Raw genomic sequence first — 15333 nt, 5'->3', positions numbered from 1 at the left:
TGATGAGCGTTCGTGATTGATTATGAATAACAAAGATTCGTAAACAGTGAATTATTACATAAATATTTCTTTAATGTCTTCAAAATATTTAGGAATTATTTCCTGAATATACATATATAAATTATGTTGATCTACTTTGCCTTTTTGCATGTGATAGTCATCAGCTTAAGATGCTAATGTTATGAAACGAATTTGGAGCTTGTATAGATTTTACTTGGTTCCTTGATAATTTCTCTGATGATTTAATGGAAAATTCACATTACATCTAAAAATCTGTTTTAACAGATTCAAAAGGATCAAAACATGATGCAGGGCTGTAAAAGGAAATTAAAAGTCCTACCATTATTTCTACATATAATTTGTCATGTAAATGGAATTAAAATATTACAATAAAATTTAAATAATCATCTAAGGTAAATATTAATTAAAAATTTATTTTGCATCATACCTAGCCACGAACTACTGAACACTTACTGCACTTAGTGCAAACAATCAAGAGATATATATATATTTTTTTAACCTTAAAGGCCGGGCTTCATTCTATGTGCCAAAATTATGTGCACGATCATCGATCAATCATCATACAATACGAAATAGTTATATACTACGTCAGCAGCAAAGAGTATCTATAGCGAATGTGTTTATATGTGGTATTTGTTTGCGATCGATAAAAACAAACTGGCCAAAAATCGCTTGAATTTAGGTAATCAACGTCTTCGTATAGTAACAGATGCCAAAATTAAAATATCTGGAAAAAATAAGAGGAAAAAAGTTGGAATTTTCCGAAACCCTTTGTTGTGTGCGACCGTGCTATTTTCATGCCGTTCTCATGCTATCGTGAATGTACCTTAGACTTTACGATGCACTGTGACGCCCTTTTTAGACAATTTTATAGGTAAATAATTAGCTTGGTGTTTTAACCACAAATCTGTGTGCATCTCGCGTGAGCACTCTACACCATACTCCATTGAAGGACTGACCTGTTGCAGAGCTGACCAAACGGACCTGGTCCTGGAATCTCGACCCATGCCTGCGCACGGTAGTTCTTGGTTCGGGCACCGCATCGCCCACTCGCAGCACTACCCAAACACGACCGCACAGCGCCGCAGCTACTCGCGCACTACTCGCCGTCAAACGCCGGCGTGCTTTCCGCCTTTAGGCGCCGCGCGGTGGAAGGGGGGAATATCCTCGAATGGCGCGGACGCGATTGCCGCATGCCGCGGCGCTGGTTACCATATTCTGGGGACACGCGCCAAGGTTATGGCACACGTGCCGTATTTACTGCTCACAAGCCAAGGCTATGGCATGCGTAACTTATTTACGGCACACGAACAATTTTTATCACAAAAACCTGTATATAAGGGATCTGTAATTGTTTCTTATTGTGTATCAAGTTGTATTTTAAAATAAAATATTAAACTAAAGAGGGGAATTGATTTTGTATGTGATGCAAGCTGTATAATTATCCAAATGTATTATTGAATTTGAAAATTATGTATAAAACTTTGAGGAACATTGTTTCCGGGAGCAACAGTTCTGTTTCCCGGTTATAACCCTAACTACGTCCAAAGGTCGTTCCACTTAATTTAAGCAAAAAAAAAAGGAGGAGTCAAATTCTACTTAACGTGTTATATAAAACGATATTTCACGTGATTATTTGTTAATTTTCGTAATTTTTACTTTTGTTGAGTTTGGAGTAAACCGTATTAATTACAGGAAATGTTTAATACGATCGTTACTACAATAATTCTACAATGATATTCAGGGGGTCTGTGGACAAAACAGGCTTCTATCTTTTCATCAATCTGTTTGCGAGCTAAAAGCATGACGTAATTCAGATCAGTCGCCCGTCACGCATGAAGGTGATACGGATTCGACTATCGAGCGGGTTCACGCCCGGAGTTTCACGGGGAGTGAAACGTGGCGGACGTTGTCATGACCTGTGAGGGGTTTCTTCGCAGCTTCAGAAAGAGAAAGAGGGAAGGGGGGGGGGGATAGTCCTTCCCAAGCCCGAATTTTATTTTGGTTTATTTTTGAAGGTATATTAATGTTTACTTAAATGTTTTAATTCTTACGTTTACATTTTGCTGTGTGCAGAAACGAACCCACAGATGAGACTAAATGAGCTATTTATTATTTTATTTACATTTATTAATTTTTGGATTTTTTTTTTTGCAATATTGTGTTTCGAACCAAAGGTAACTATTTATAACATAACCTGTGTGTTTACTAATGTTCCGTCCTGACATCATTGCTGAGACCCCTCTGGGGAATATTGATGTGCGCCACGTATTTATTATTTACAGTTTTATTAGAAGAATAAACATTGCTAGTTGCTTTTATTTTAAAAACAGTGACATTTTAGAACTTTGATTCAATTGTTCCTGTTTACTTCGTGTTGAGTTTAAAAATAATTAAGTCTTTTGTTTAATTATCTCAAATATATTTTTATTATTAATTCAGGATATTCTTCACTGTTGCCATTTTGGACTGAACATCACGCACGCAGTGCATAACTGCATTAACTGCACACACGCGTACATAATCTGGACATGCGCAGATTTGGGAGCATTCTGGTACGTACAGTCACACGAAATGTAGTATGAAACCATTTAAGTTTCATTATTTGAGAGCACAAATTTTTAAAAATATTCCAAGGCCAATCTCCAACACGCATGTTTCCTTTACGCGACTGTTCCCAACTTTCTTGGACCCGCCCTTGAGTTCCGCGCGGTGGTCCTGTTATTCCGTCGCTGCAACGCGCCCGCCTCGTCCCACGACAGTCACGGGCAAGAAGTCGGCTCCTGCGAGTATCAGCCCGGCTCCGTCCATGCAGACCCTGCCGCGGGCGGCAAACTAAGTGCGGGTTTCCTTCTTCTTCTTCTTCTTCTTCTTCTTCTTCTTCACTCTGATAAAACTGTAGAACCGTCGTGTCCGTACACCGAAAATATTTGCCAAAAAATGATTGCGGGTGATGTAGGGAGTGTAACGGAATACAATAAGACTATTTTTTTTAAAAAAAAGTTGTTTGTTCGAATACGCTGATATCTAAAACTAAAAAGCGAATTTTCATGGGGTTTTCACAGGTAACTTGAGCGTAGCTTGGGGAAACACATAGCTAGGGTCATTTCATCAAAATCGGCTTACGGAAAGAAAAGATGTCTTAATTTATTGTTTTAGGAGTCTTCTCCGTTAGCACAGTTCGTATAACAGTAAAAAAATATGGCGATTCATTAGTTGATTTTTAAAAGGCGCTCATAGAAGTTTTCGGATGTTTACCTCAGTGACACGATAATCACGTAGAACACCAAAGAAGAAATAGATAGCGCTGTTAGATAATTTTTTTTATCTCGGTGGCAAAAGTATTTTCGTAAGTTTACGTCAGTGACAGAATTAAAGGAATATATTTGGCTAGGATATGCGGATTAAATGATTTCCCTTAGTGTTTTCGATATTAAAACTTAACGAAATTTCTTTGCTTATTTCGACAGGTTCTCGGCTAGGAGAAACGAATTTATTGAGTTTGCTTTGTGACTTGTGTACCTACTTATTACACTGTGATAAAACGTTTGTCATTTTTGAAGTTAGAAATATGGAAGTTTGTGTTTAAGCTTCTGTTTGTAAATACAAGTAATCAAAAATGAGGATGTGAACTCCCATCGGGCCCACGGCTAGTCTTCGTTATTTCCTAGAGTCAAATGTAAGGGCAAAGCGGTTCGTTGGAAGCTATCAGTTGCGGCCTTAGGATTCGCGGTGCCCTGGGACATTTTCTGTTATGGGGGCATAACTTTTGAAGAGGGGCCTTACCAGGGGGGCCTGAGAGGTTAAGGTCCTCCCTCAGAAAATTTGGAAAATAAACTCCTGAAAACAAAAGTTTTTTTTTTTTTAAAGCCAATCTGGAACTTAAATTTCAACAATGCTTTTGATCATTTATCTCGATAAATGTTCCGGTAAAATAACGTTATGTGAGATATTAAATTTTAAGATTTTTACTATACAAAATTATAAAATGAAAAAAAAATGAATTGACCAGCACTTTAAATTGCATTATAGAAAAATAATTTATATTTTCTTTTTCCTAATAATGTCCATATTTTTAACAACAAAATTAAAAATGGAATAGGCCAGTGCAAGGCCAGAAAAGTAGCTGGGTCAAGTATAATATGTCTCACTCTTACGTTTGCAGTACAGAGTAAATGGCTCCCACTGTTGTATATCATCGTTAATGTAATAAAATAATTTTAACATATAATTATTTGTTGATTTTTATAACACCCTTAAATAGTGTATTGACAGTATTATTTCAGTTGAAATAAAAATAAATAATTTAATGGTACACACCATTTATAATTACACAAGGAATAACTATTATTTGTAGCAGTCGGTCATTATCTATAACAAGACATTCCATTATGTTGTGTGCTATGCTCAAACAGGGCACAATTAAAAAAATAAATATAAAAAATTAAATATAAAAAATAGTTGGCAAAAGTTGTTGAAACAAAGATGGAGTATTTTAGTTACATCTCCTTAGAAGTACAAATTTAATTAAACGAATGATGCTCTTGATGAAAAACAAGAAAAAATATATATTTGGAATTATAATTTGGAAATTTCCTTTACTAAATGTTTCAGATACATTTAAAAAAATTATAATTTAATAATAAAGTTCTGTCTAAAACTATTGTGCTCTATGGCATATATCTGGCAACAGATAAAAGCGAAACAACGATTGCGCTATTGGCAGAAATCGTGCATTGAAAACAGAGAGTAAATGCCAATTTAAACACACACTACAAACTAGGACTAAAGGATCCCTTAGCTGAGGGATTCACTACAAGTGCATCGTAATCGTGGAGATCGTAATGAACACGGCCATCTTTGCGTTGCTTCCGAATCCTCACAAGGGACGCCAACGCATCCCTACACGCGTCCACTTATTTCTAGGGATGCATTGATGCGTCCCTACGTCCATTAACTTCAAATTCATGTTTTATTTTGTTTTATGTAATGTTACTTACGATTTCTGTATAAGATTTGTTTGAAACCTAATAAGCGTGATAACTCAAATAAAGAAGAATAAAAAAGTTTTTTTTTTTTTTAAATGAACGAAAGCTAACTTAAACTTATAGAGGTATTAAAGACATATTATGAGTAGTTTTAATATTTTGGGATTCATAAGTAAATTTATATTTTGATTACTAATATTTATAACATCCACGCTACATCAATATTTTAAAATTAGTCGTAGTTATTTGCGTTTGGCTGGATATTCGTAGATATCACGACTCGAAATGGCTGCGTGCACACGAGTACGACCAACTGTCGACAGGTGGTAGGTAGGCAGTAACAGTATTCGGATACAGTCCAAGGATGAGACTAGCTGTGGAAACTGGACGGTGACGTACCGCCGCGTCACGCGTGCGCAATAAGAGATCTGTCAGCTGTTGCCGGGAAGAATGAGGAGGGAGGGGAGCGGGATCCGACGTGACGTCACAGGGGGCGTGTCACGCTTCAAGCACATGACAAGCAGTCGAGAGGCACGCGATGGCACGCGGCGTGCAAGCGTTGAGTGTTGCTTGGCGCAGGGCAGCACACACACACACACACACACACACAAAAAAAAAAATTACACATGTGGCACAGTTGTCTACGTATGTTAGATAGCAGTTTTCAACCTTTCAGCCATACTTTGTCAATTACTAAGATATAATTTTTTTTTGTATTTATTTTGTGTGGTAATTATCTTACGCTATAGTTATAATATTAATGTATAATTATTATATAACAATTAAAGTAAAATAAAATTTATTTATCTCATAGCCATAAAGTATGATGTCCCATGGAATGTAGGTACACCTTAACCCACACATCCAAGGTTTGATAAACTCAATGTATCATTGAGATACAAATTGTCCACTTCAGTGGACGAATAGCCTGAAAGTGTTAACATATATCAAAACATAACGCAATTCAATAACGTTGCAATTAAATGAAGAAGAATATGCGAATGGACGCGTGTGATGAGAGTCTGTGCGCGAGGTCCACGAGTGGAGGACAGGGCAAGGTGTGGTGTGGAACTGCAGCGCCGCCCTTCTCAGAGTTGATCTCCTCTCAGACACGAGACTCGGAGACTGAGCTGCTGGCTCCTGAGGCACGGTGGACAGAGCCTCAGAAGAAAAAAAAACACACTATTTAAATCTGTTCGAGATTTAGCGGCTGGTGTAGGTGAGCCTGTTTACGAAAAGCATTTAAGAATACGCCGAGAACGGATGGGTAGTTCTGTCTCCGTATTTTATTTTAAAACTGTATTTTTAGAATAATGAAAATGGCTAAAACGCGTGTTTTCAGAATATACCTATATTTTTTCTTGGCATGGAACATCCGGTATAGATTATTGAAAGCACTCAAGGTACTTGCAATACACCTTTATCTTCATTTCTCCGCCATATAATGGTATGGTCACTAATAAAATATTATAGTTGCCCTGTGCACGACGGTTAAGACTCCGCGCCAGTCCACGGCCTCGCTCTTAGAGGCGATACCGCGCTAGAAACACCAGCGAGTGTCGCACTTACCAACCCGCCCGGCTAGGGCGTCTCGTTGAGAGTGGACTCCGGGGTAGAGTGCGCGTGCAAACTGCACAGAAACAACCGACTAACGCGCCCGCCCGTCAAATGTTTATTTGCCGACAGAACCCTCAAAAACACGTGTCACGGCGTGCTGCGTCAGCTTACAGTACCATTGATTATTTATGTTCTGGCTCTGCGTCCCGACAACACCAGCCACTAAACACGATCACGTGAAACTGACAACAATTGGGGAAGAAATCAGCTACGGAATCTTGTGGCGAAAAAATAGAGCATTTTCCGGACGTGGTTTAACGACGCCAAAGAATACGGTAGTCAAGTTGGACGGATTGATGTTTTAACCCAGTCCTTAGTTGACGCTCTGAAGATGCTGACTGCAAGGCGCAGCGAAATACAAAATGTTTCAGAGTTCGTGATGCATACGTTGGGGTGTGACAGAACGCAATTATACAATGTATGCACGGAACTCAACTACGAATTTTAAAATATCCTTTGTATACAGTACACATTATCTCCTTGCATTAGTATTTAAATCTGGTTAATCTGGCGGTAACTGTAGTACCTTTGAGTGCGTTGTGAATGTTAATAAAATAAACTGACTCGCTAAACGATTACTTAAACACCAATCAATATCATACTAGTCAATACTCTAACCACGAGGTCTACTCTACAACCATACTATTCTGCAAGCTTTACGCCCAGCATTTACCGAACCTTGCTACCTTCAGCGATCATTGAAATTTTAATTTCAAGGCCGAATTTTAATGCAACGTTTTAGTAAAACATTGTTTTGAAACGTTTCTGATGCCAAAGAAAGATAAAGAGAGCACTTAAGAGTCAAGATCTGAATTGCCAAGGAAGTTTAACTTCTCTATCACGTGTACTGAGTTACACGCGCTCTTATTTTTTTTTTTTTTTGTGTTTAGGTATAGATAGGTAGGTTTTCACACGTCTAGGTAATCGTTGCAACATTCTTTTCATTATAAAACTTGATATACCATATATGTCCTGTGTATGCTTGTTTTTTATGCTCTTGATTAATTTTATGAGTTCCATTTTTGTAACCGGTGCTAAAAATAGTGAACTGGAGGTATGAGGAAATTCGCACGTTTGCAAAGAAGAAGTTTTATTTAGCTTTGTATCTAATGGTTTCATAATTACAGATGTTTATAAAGGTACTTATTTATGAAATTCGCAGCTTGATAGTCATGTACATTTTTTTCTTCTATGTTTAAAAATATTTTGTCTGTTCGTTGTTTTATTATTTTCGAATTTGCATTTCCGATAATTTTCCACATTGCTTTACATTTATTGTTACTAGTTTCTATTTTATGATTGTTGTGGTTTTGTTTGGCGCGTTTCAATACTTTTTTTGTATATAATTTTGTAATTTTTATAAAAAAATTTCAAAATCTTTAGTAGTGTTCCCATTTTATAAATTCGGTGTAGTTCTTTAATTCTTGAACAAGATATTTTAATACCTTTAGTTATCCAATTTTTATAATTTCTTAAATTATACGAGTTTTTTTTAGTGTTTTATGGTACAAAGGGAAAGCTGCTTCAAAGTTTCTACAATAGATGTTTAAGAAAGAATTAAATATTTTATTTGTGTCATTTGTGAGATATATATCTTCCCAATTTTCCTTCATTAAGAGACTGTTCATTTCAGAAATATATTCATCACTAAAGAGTCTTTAGCTAATGTTTGTTGAAATTAATACCTTAAATCGGTAAAAGTAATAAAATTTTCGCGAACATTAGTTTGTTTTTTAAAATTTTTTATTGAGAAGTAAGGTTGCTTAGAATAAGTCAGCAACAATTCAAATACTCCAAAAACGTACATATGTATGAAAACTCGCAAAATTGTATTATTATTATTATTATTATTATTATTATTATTATTATTATGACCGCGAAATGGTACGAGCAAGAGGCACACTATGATATGTTCGGGGCTGATCGGGGGGGTCAGTGAAACGTAGGCTCCCCCCTTGTAGAGAAAGGCCACGCGGATTGCTATCGCGCTCGTTTCGTAACCCATTTCTGCGCCAGTTTCCTCGTTCACGTGTCGCGCGCGGCCGAGCGGTCGGTGGTTACTGACGACCCTCCTTACACGTCTACAGTGGCGGATGTAGAGGGGGGCACCCCCCCTCCCCCCAGAAGAGTTAAATATGCACTAGATATTACCAGGGCCGGCGCGTCCATATAGGCGAACTAGGCAATCGCCTAGGGCGCCAAGTAGCTGGGGGCGGCGCAGCACGACACATAACAGCTCATATAATATGTTTAACGATTATTGAAACTAGATGAAAATGGATTTTTGTAACAGTTTGGAATTCTTATATTGATATAAGTAATTATTTAAAGTCCACGGTAACCGGTTTATGATTTGTAATAAGTAAAAAAGTAAGGAAAAAAACACAAGCCTGCTTACATTTGATTGTTGACAAAATCTTAGGCTTACGTGATGTATTTCGAGGCAAGGAAATTTTTTTTGGGGTGTCGGGCCGTGGTGGGAAAGGGGGGGGGGGGGCATTAAGGTTTTTCGCCTAGGGCGCCAATTTACCTTGCACCGGCCCTGGATATTACGACTTCTAAAGTAATAAACAGGTACTATACGAGGTCCAGACTACCGGTGCCCCCCCCCCCCCCCCCTACCCTAAGAAGACAATCCTGTACGTCTGCAACCTGCAGTACTAAGCATGCGCGACTCGGTACAAAGCTACAGTCAGAATAGACAGAAATAAATCGCTATTCAAGTTGTACGTAAAGCAATAATGTAAACATTTCATAACATTAACTACGAAAGACTATCGCAATACGTAAAAATGAATAGTTCAATATACACAATTTTTTTTACATGTATCGTCATGAAATTGCGCTACAAGGATTTAAATTCCATTCATAAAAAAATATAAATAATTTGCATATTATTTACCTTCCATCACCCAACAGCAAGAGAAAAAGAAAAAAAAACAATATATGACTGAGAAACGAGAAACAAGCGCGTGCAGTTGGTTTTTACTCACATCTTCTTAATATATATAAATCCAGTGGCCTGATGTTTGTTTCCAGTGAACTCTTCACCAAGTCAACCGATTTCGATGAAAACTGGCATTTGTGTAATTTTTTTCCAACTTGAGAGATAGGATAGTTTTTATTTCGATTAATGGTCTTAAAAATTTATTATTAATAATAAACTGATCATCAATGTTGATTGGTGTTTAAGCCCGGGAAACAGTGGGCACTTCGTCTCCATGACAACGTTGCGTGCTCGAGAGTCGGGAAACCATCGGTGCTATTCGTTTTTTCTTCGGTACATTACAAAGCATTGTATTAAATTTTTGTCAAAATTAATTAATTTTCATTTTATTTCATTTATTATAAATGTAAATAAGAGATTTGGTCTCATTTTTTCCTCCATTAATACAACCGTGCAAAGCCGGGTCGGGCAGCTAGTTTTTATATAAAATGCATTAACATAGATCTTATTATCACGCTTAACGGAGAGAGGTATTATTTGTGTTGCATTTTGAAATAAGTTCTCATTGGAAAAACAAATAATTTACTCTATAAATCACGAGCAGCTGTAATCAGCACAGCTTTTTTTTAAATGTGCAAACTTTGACTTTCTAGTGGCTACTTTGTTGTTTTACTCGTGTAATAACTATTCTGGTACATTCCATAGTTGCAGAATTTTATTTTTCAGAATATTAATTTTTTTTAAATATTGAAGTTTTGGAATAAAACTTTCACATTAGTTAATCCGGGTATCTACATACAACATTATATTCAAATTCATTGCATCGTTTAAACATGACCGAAGGTAAAAAAAAAAAATTTCTCATTTACATGTATATAATAGCATGGTTGTAGTTGAATTTAAGAGTTATACAAATATTTGGAATGTAACATTTTTAATGTTACAATCTAAGTTATTTCAAAATATAATATTTTCCAGACTATTCTGGCGGTTACTCAGAAGTTGTTAAACCTGCGTACTTGCTCATAGGAAGCTATGTCCAATTTTTATCCGAACATCGTGTCGTATTCCAGTCGTTGCTTTGTTCTTCTTACATTTATTTAAAATTAAGTGCAACAACAACGTTGAAAACCATTTTGTTTCTATTATGTTTTTCTCGGGACTTTAGCGACCAATAAATACCCAGCGATTTTTTCAGTTGAATAGCAAGCTATCGAGCGAGCAGAGAGAAATAGTAGTAGCCCAGTCTTAAGGTGGGTCTACACTATATAACAAAAACATGTTATATTTGTAACATGTTATACAACAAGTTATACAACTTGTTTCATAACATGTTACATAACAAGTTATATAATAAGTTATATAACAAGTAATACAACTTGTTTCATAACATGTTACATGTTTTTAAATATGTATACCAGTGTGGACAAACGGCCAACATGTTATACAACAAGTTATTTAACTTCCTTTGATCTTTACCGACACTGCATGGGAAACATATAACTTGTTTTATAACACTTATTTTGTTATAAAACATGGTGTTATATAACATTTTTCTTCACGTTTTCATAACAAGTTATATAACTTTGTTGTGTAACTTGTAATATAATTTTCATTCTTTTCATTTTGTAACATGTTGTATAACTTTGTAATATAACATTTTATAACTTGTTTTGTTACACAGTGTAGACCCACCTTTAAACTTCACATGCCAAAGCAGGGCAATAGGCGGTACTAGAGAGTAATCTCGCCCAGTGTAACAGAGCCCTCAGTCGCTTCGCTTCCAGCACGGGCCGAGAGCATGCGCAGTTATACGCCCCAGAAACACAGAACAACGCTCTAGCCCACAAACTTTCACTGCTTCTGCACTGTAAAAAAAAAAAAAATTGGTTGTCTGTAAAGTCGGTTTACGGACGATAGTTTAACGTGACAATGTCATAACAAAACATTGATGAAATGATTGCATACTTTATGAATGAAATTGAATAATTTTTATTTTAATAATAAAAGAATACATACTTGAAATTATACTAGCAATCAGATTTTTAAAATGCAAGAATAATTAACCATTATTGCCTAAATTGTTGTTGTAATATTAACCATTATTGCCGAAATTGTTGTTGTAATAAGCAATGAAAACCACATTAACTTTTCACTTCACTTTATGAACAGTCGAGTGGAAGAGAGATAGATGCGGCGCAAGTGTACAATGAGCGTAACGGGACACAGCGTAACGGAAAAATGTGCGTAACGGGACACTTTTTCGTGCGTGCAGCCGGCGTTCATCGATTTATTAGACGTCACGTCAAAAAAAATCGCCATATAGAACCAGACAGATGAAACAAATGTGAGCTAGTCTCTCAGTACTCGCCAGTAATGTGTAGACATCTAACCTCGGTAACGAGCTAACTCGTGTGTTCTCATGTTGCGAATAAACTTATAATACGAGACTCTGATCCGAAATTTAACGTATAATTTTTTAAAATAACGCCGATGGTGATCAACTGATAAATAAAATAGTCGCTTTTTAAATACCAAAATTTCTGGATGCAACTCACACACATACTTTCTTGGTTGGGTTAACAAGCACTTTAGCGTCCACTGCAGAATTGAGGTCGTGTTACCATAAGCCTGAATGTGGATAGCAACAGTTCACAAGCTCTTATAATTGCATAATAAAAAAAAGAACCAATATAACACAAGGCATGATCCCTACAAACTTTTATCATAGCCTGACTAGACGAATAGATTAGCTACGGGGTCGACACGATCTTGTTATCCTCTGTTCTTGGTTTTCCTCCTACAGCTGGTTCCTGGAAGTGTTTTCACCATGGTACCCATTGGACCAAAGCGCTGCGCAGAACAGACACGTTACAAAGTTTAGTATTACCGTTAACATCCGCGAGAGAAGCAATTCAATCTGGCTGTTTATTGGTCGCTATGTCCCGAGAATACTTTAGTAAATTGTGTAGGCAAAAAACAATTTGGGCACTAGATGCGCGTGTCTTAAGTCATCTTTAGGCCGTGTTCACAAACTACGTAAGGAACGTAATGACGCAACACACAACGGAAGCAAGAAAATCACGGTCGTTTGTAAAGCACGAAAGTCGCACGACGTCACCAAATTTACAACTTGAAATCGTAACAGTTGAAAACAAATTATTTTCCCAGGTTTCTTCTGATAAATAATAAATTATGTATTTATTCGTATTATTTTTACACGTGGCGAAGTTAAGGCGTAGGCACTGCCTTGTCTTACACTTAAACACGTATTAAAATATATATATTACTTTTACAAATAAAAATAAACATTAAATAGAAAAACAAAAAAGTGATCACTTAAAAAATTAACCAAAAAAATACCTCACACTTAAACTACGGGAAAAAATGTGTAATTATTATTTTTTTAATGCTTGCACTTAAATGGTGATCTGATTTCTTATAGAGTTAAAGTTCACAGTATAAATATAAAATGATGAAAACAAGAACTATAATTTGCAAAAATATAATTAATCTAAATTACACGATAATACTTTAAAAACTAAAACCTATTCACATATTAAGCTAATTAACTTATCAAGTAATATGTAAATGCCAACCCTATACAGACATCCTTAACTAAAGTTGCTTACAAAAAAAAATTGATTTAGAGGTGTTACTTTCTTTCAATTCTTGAAAGCTAAATAAACAAGTGAAAATGTTACTTATATAAGAAATACAAGTCTGCGTTTTCAAGTTTTCGGGAACATTTTAACTTCAAATATGGAAGACGGAAAACGCAAGCCGAAACGCAAAAAATGTTGAACGTTGGCCGATGCTTGCGTTTCGGGTTTTGCAGGTTGCAAACTTCATAAACAGGTTATTTGAAAACGTCGTTATTTAACTTTTTGCGTCATGTCTCGCATTTCTTGCGTTTATTGCGTAATTTATAAACACGGCCTTGAAGCTTCCGTGCTTCTGTCAATTTCATTGTTATTCTCAAATACGCTGGCCATCAGGCCAATTCTGAAGCCAATATGAATGTATCACTGGATGTTGCAAAATGTTAGTTTTGTACTTAACTTACTTGTTCTCCTCATGGGATGTTCAACGAAATTTTATTGTAACTGCACGGACTTTTTCTTTTATTTCACGGAAATCGTATCACACTGAAAACGCCTGCCAGAAAGGTTCACGCTGACGTGGCGAGGGTCGCGGGTTCGATTCCAACAATCTGCGAGTGTGGACTAGTGTTTCGGAGCCCGCGGTAAGCCACACGTGACGTCGTCAGAACAGAGTACCACGCGGGCAAGTATGCGGGGCGGCGCAGCGGAGAATCTTCGGCCCCTCGTTCTTCCGGAGGCGCCTGTTTCGAAGCTCAGGCCAGTCATCTTGTTTCCTTTGGTTCGCCTGAATCCCTCCAGGCTGTGCTGCGGTGGTTCCTCGCGACAGCCCAAAGCCGACTTCTTGACGGTCACCAGTCAAGGGCGTATACAGTGGTGAGGAGGGGGGGAAATGCCGAGGAGAAAATAAAATAAAGCATGCAGCAACGAGTGTTTTTAAAAAAAATTTGAAACTAATACAAACACAAATTGTTATTTTTTTTTTAAATATTTTTTTAAGTAATACTTTTTTAGGCGCGCTATGAAAAAAATTTACGATGCGTACGCACCGTGCAACGAAAATTTCACGGGATAAAAAAAGGCTACATACAAAAAAAAGTCTGCCTAGAAAAATAAAAATTATATATGTGCTTTCAAATCTTATACTTTATGATCAATATTTAAATATGGTTGTGTAAACCGTCACTATGTTAACAGTTTTTCTTTTTTTTTTCCTTTTTTTTTATGAGATTATGAGTGCAAAATTGATGTAATTTATTTAAAATGTTTTATGTTAAAAAAAGAGGAAGATGTGAATAGAGAGCCTTACATCTAATTAATGATGCTATTGCAAAGATATTTTATCTATGCATTTATAAAACCATTACTATATTTTAGCGTGGTTTAAATCAACGACATATATATATCATAGACCCTGCGTCGTCTATGCGCTCCAAACAACCGCCTTGAGGTCAACATAAAACAGCTGATTGTGGGCCACTCGGGTTTGTTATTGTTTGCAACGTAATGGCAATTCGTGATACGAAACATGGTTCTGAATTAATTAGAATACATATGCGTGTATTTGCTGTAAGATATAGTGATAATTAAATTACTTACACGTCAATAAAGGTGCTTTAAATATTCCTGTGGTTTATTTGTATCATTTTACTGATGTACGGCGTATTTTGTAGCTTAATGCGAAGTGTTAAGTGTTCGTCCTTCTCACAGCATAATTTTTTTTTCGAATGTGTTTTACTTAGAATTACTTTAACACTATTATATTGCGTGTTTTGTTCAATTATAGAATAATTATAAACTTGAAAACCTAAAATGTTAACTCAGTGTTGGCATAATGAAGTTTTAAATTTACAATAATGTTATGATAGCGTCTCGTTCGGCATGTTGAGCTGGGTTGAAATATACAAAAAAGTTGCTAAAATAAAAGTATATTAATTAACTAATTGTACTTTTATCAAATGTCTAAAAAAATATTTCGTTAGGTTATAGAATGACAGATCTGGGCTGTATAGATTCTCAATCTAAAACCATATATTGCACGGAAAATTTTTTGTGAATGTTCAAAGAATTTCTCAGTAGCATTAACTATTTAGTGTTAGTGTTACGAAATGCATGACTTCGTGGTTTCACATAATTAAAATTACCACTGCATCCCTTG

The 15333-nt window shown here is 36.2% G+C and overlaps 1 protein-coding gene across 7 annotated transcripts in view; it reads right to left on the bottom strand.

The window, feature by feature from the left end:
• Nucleotides 1-15333, bottom strand: part of LOC134530424 (uncharacterized) — a 170824-nt gene that overhangs the window by 23155 nt on the left and 132336 nt on the right. The window contains exon 1 of one of the 7 annotated variants that reach the window (XM_063365235.1): nt 981-1239. The exons of the other annotated variants lie outside the window; for them this stretch is intronic. Within the exon in view, the coding sequence (XP_063221305.1) occupies nt 981-1064 (84 nt within the window). The 5' untranslated portion in view covers nt 1065-1239. Of the gene's footprint in view, nt 1-980; nt 1240-15333 lie in introns of those variants that run through there. 7 annotated transcript variants of the gene reach the window in all.

This window comes from Bacillus rossius, chromosome 3 (assembly GCF_032445375.1).
Source record: "Bacillus rossius redtenbacheri isolate Brsri chromosome 3, Brsri_v3, whole genome shotgun sequence".
NCBI lineage: Eukaryota > Metazoa > Arthropoda > Insecta > Phasmatodea > Bacillidae > Bacillus > Bacillus rossius.
The sequence above is the reverse complement of the archived record's forward strand: the minus strand, read 5'-3'. Positions and strand labels throughout refer to the sequence as shown.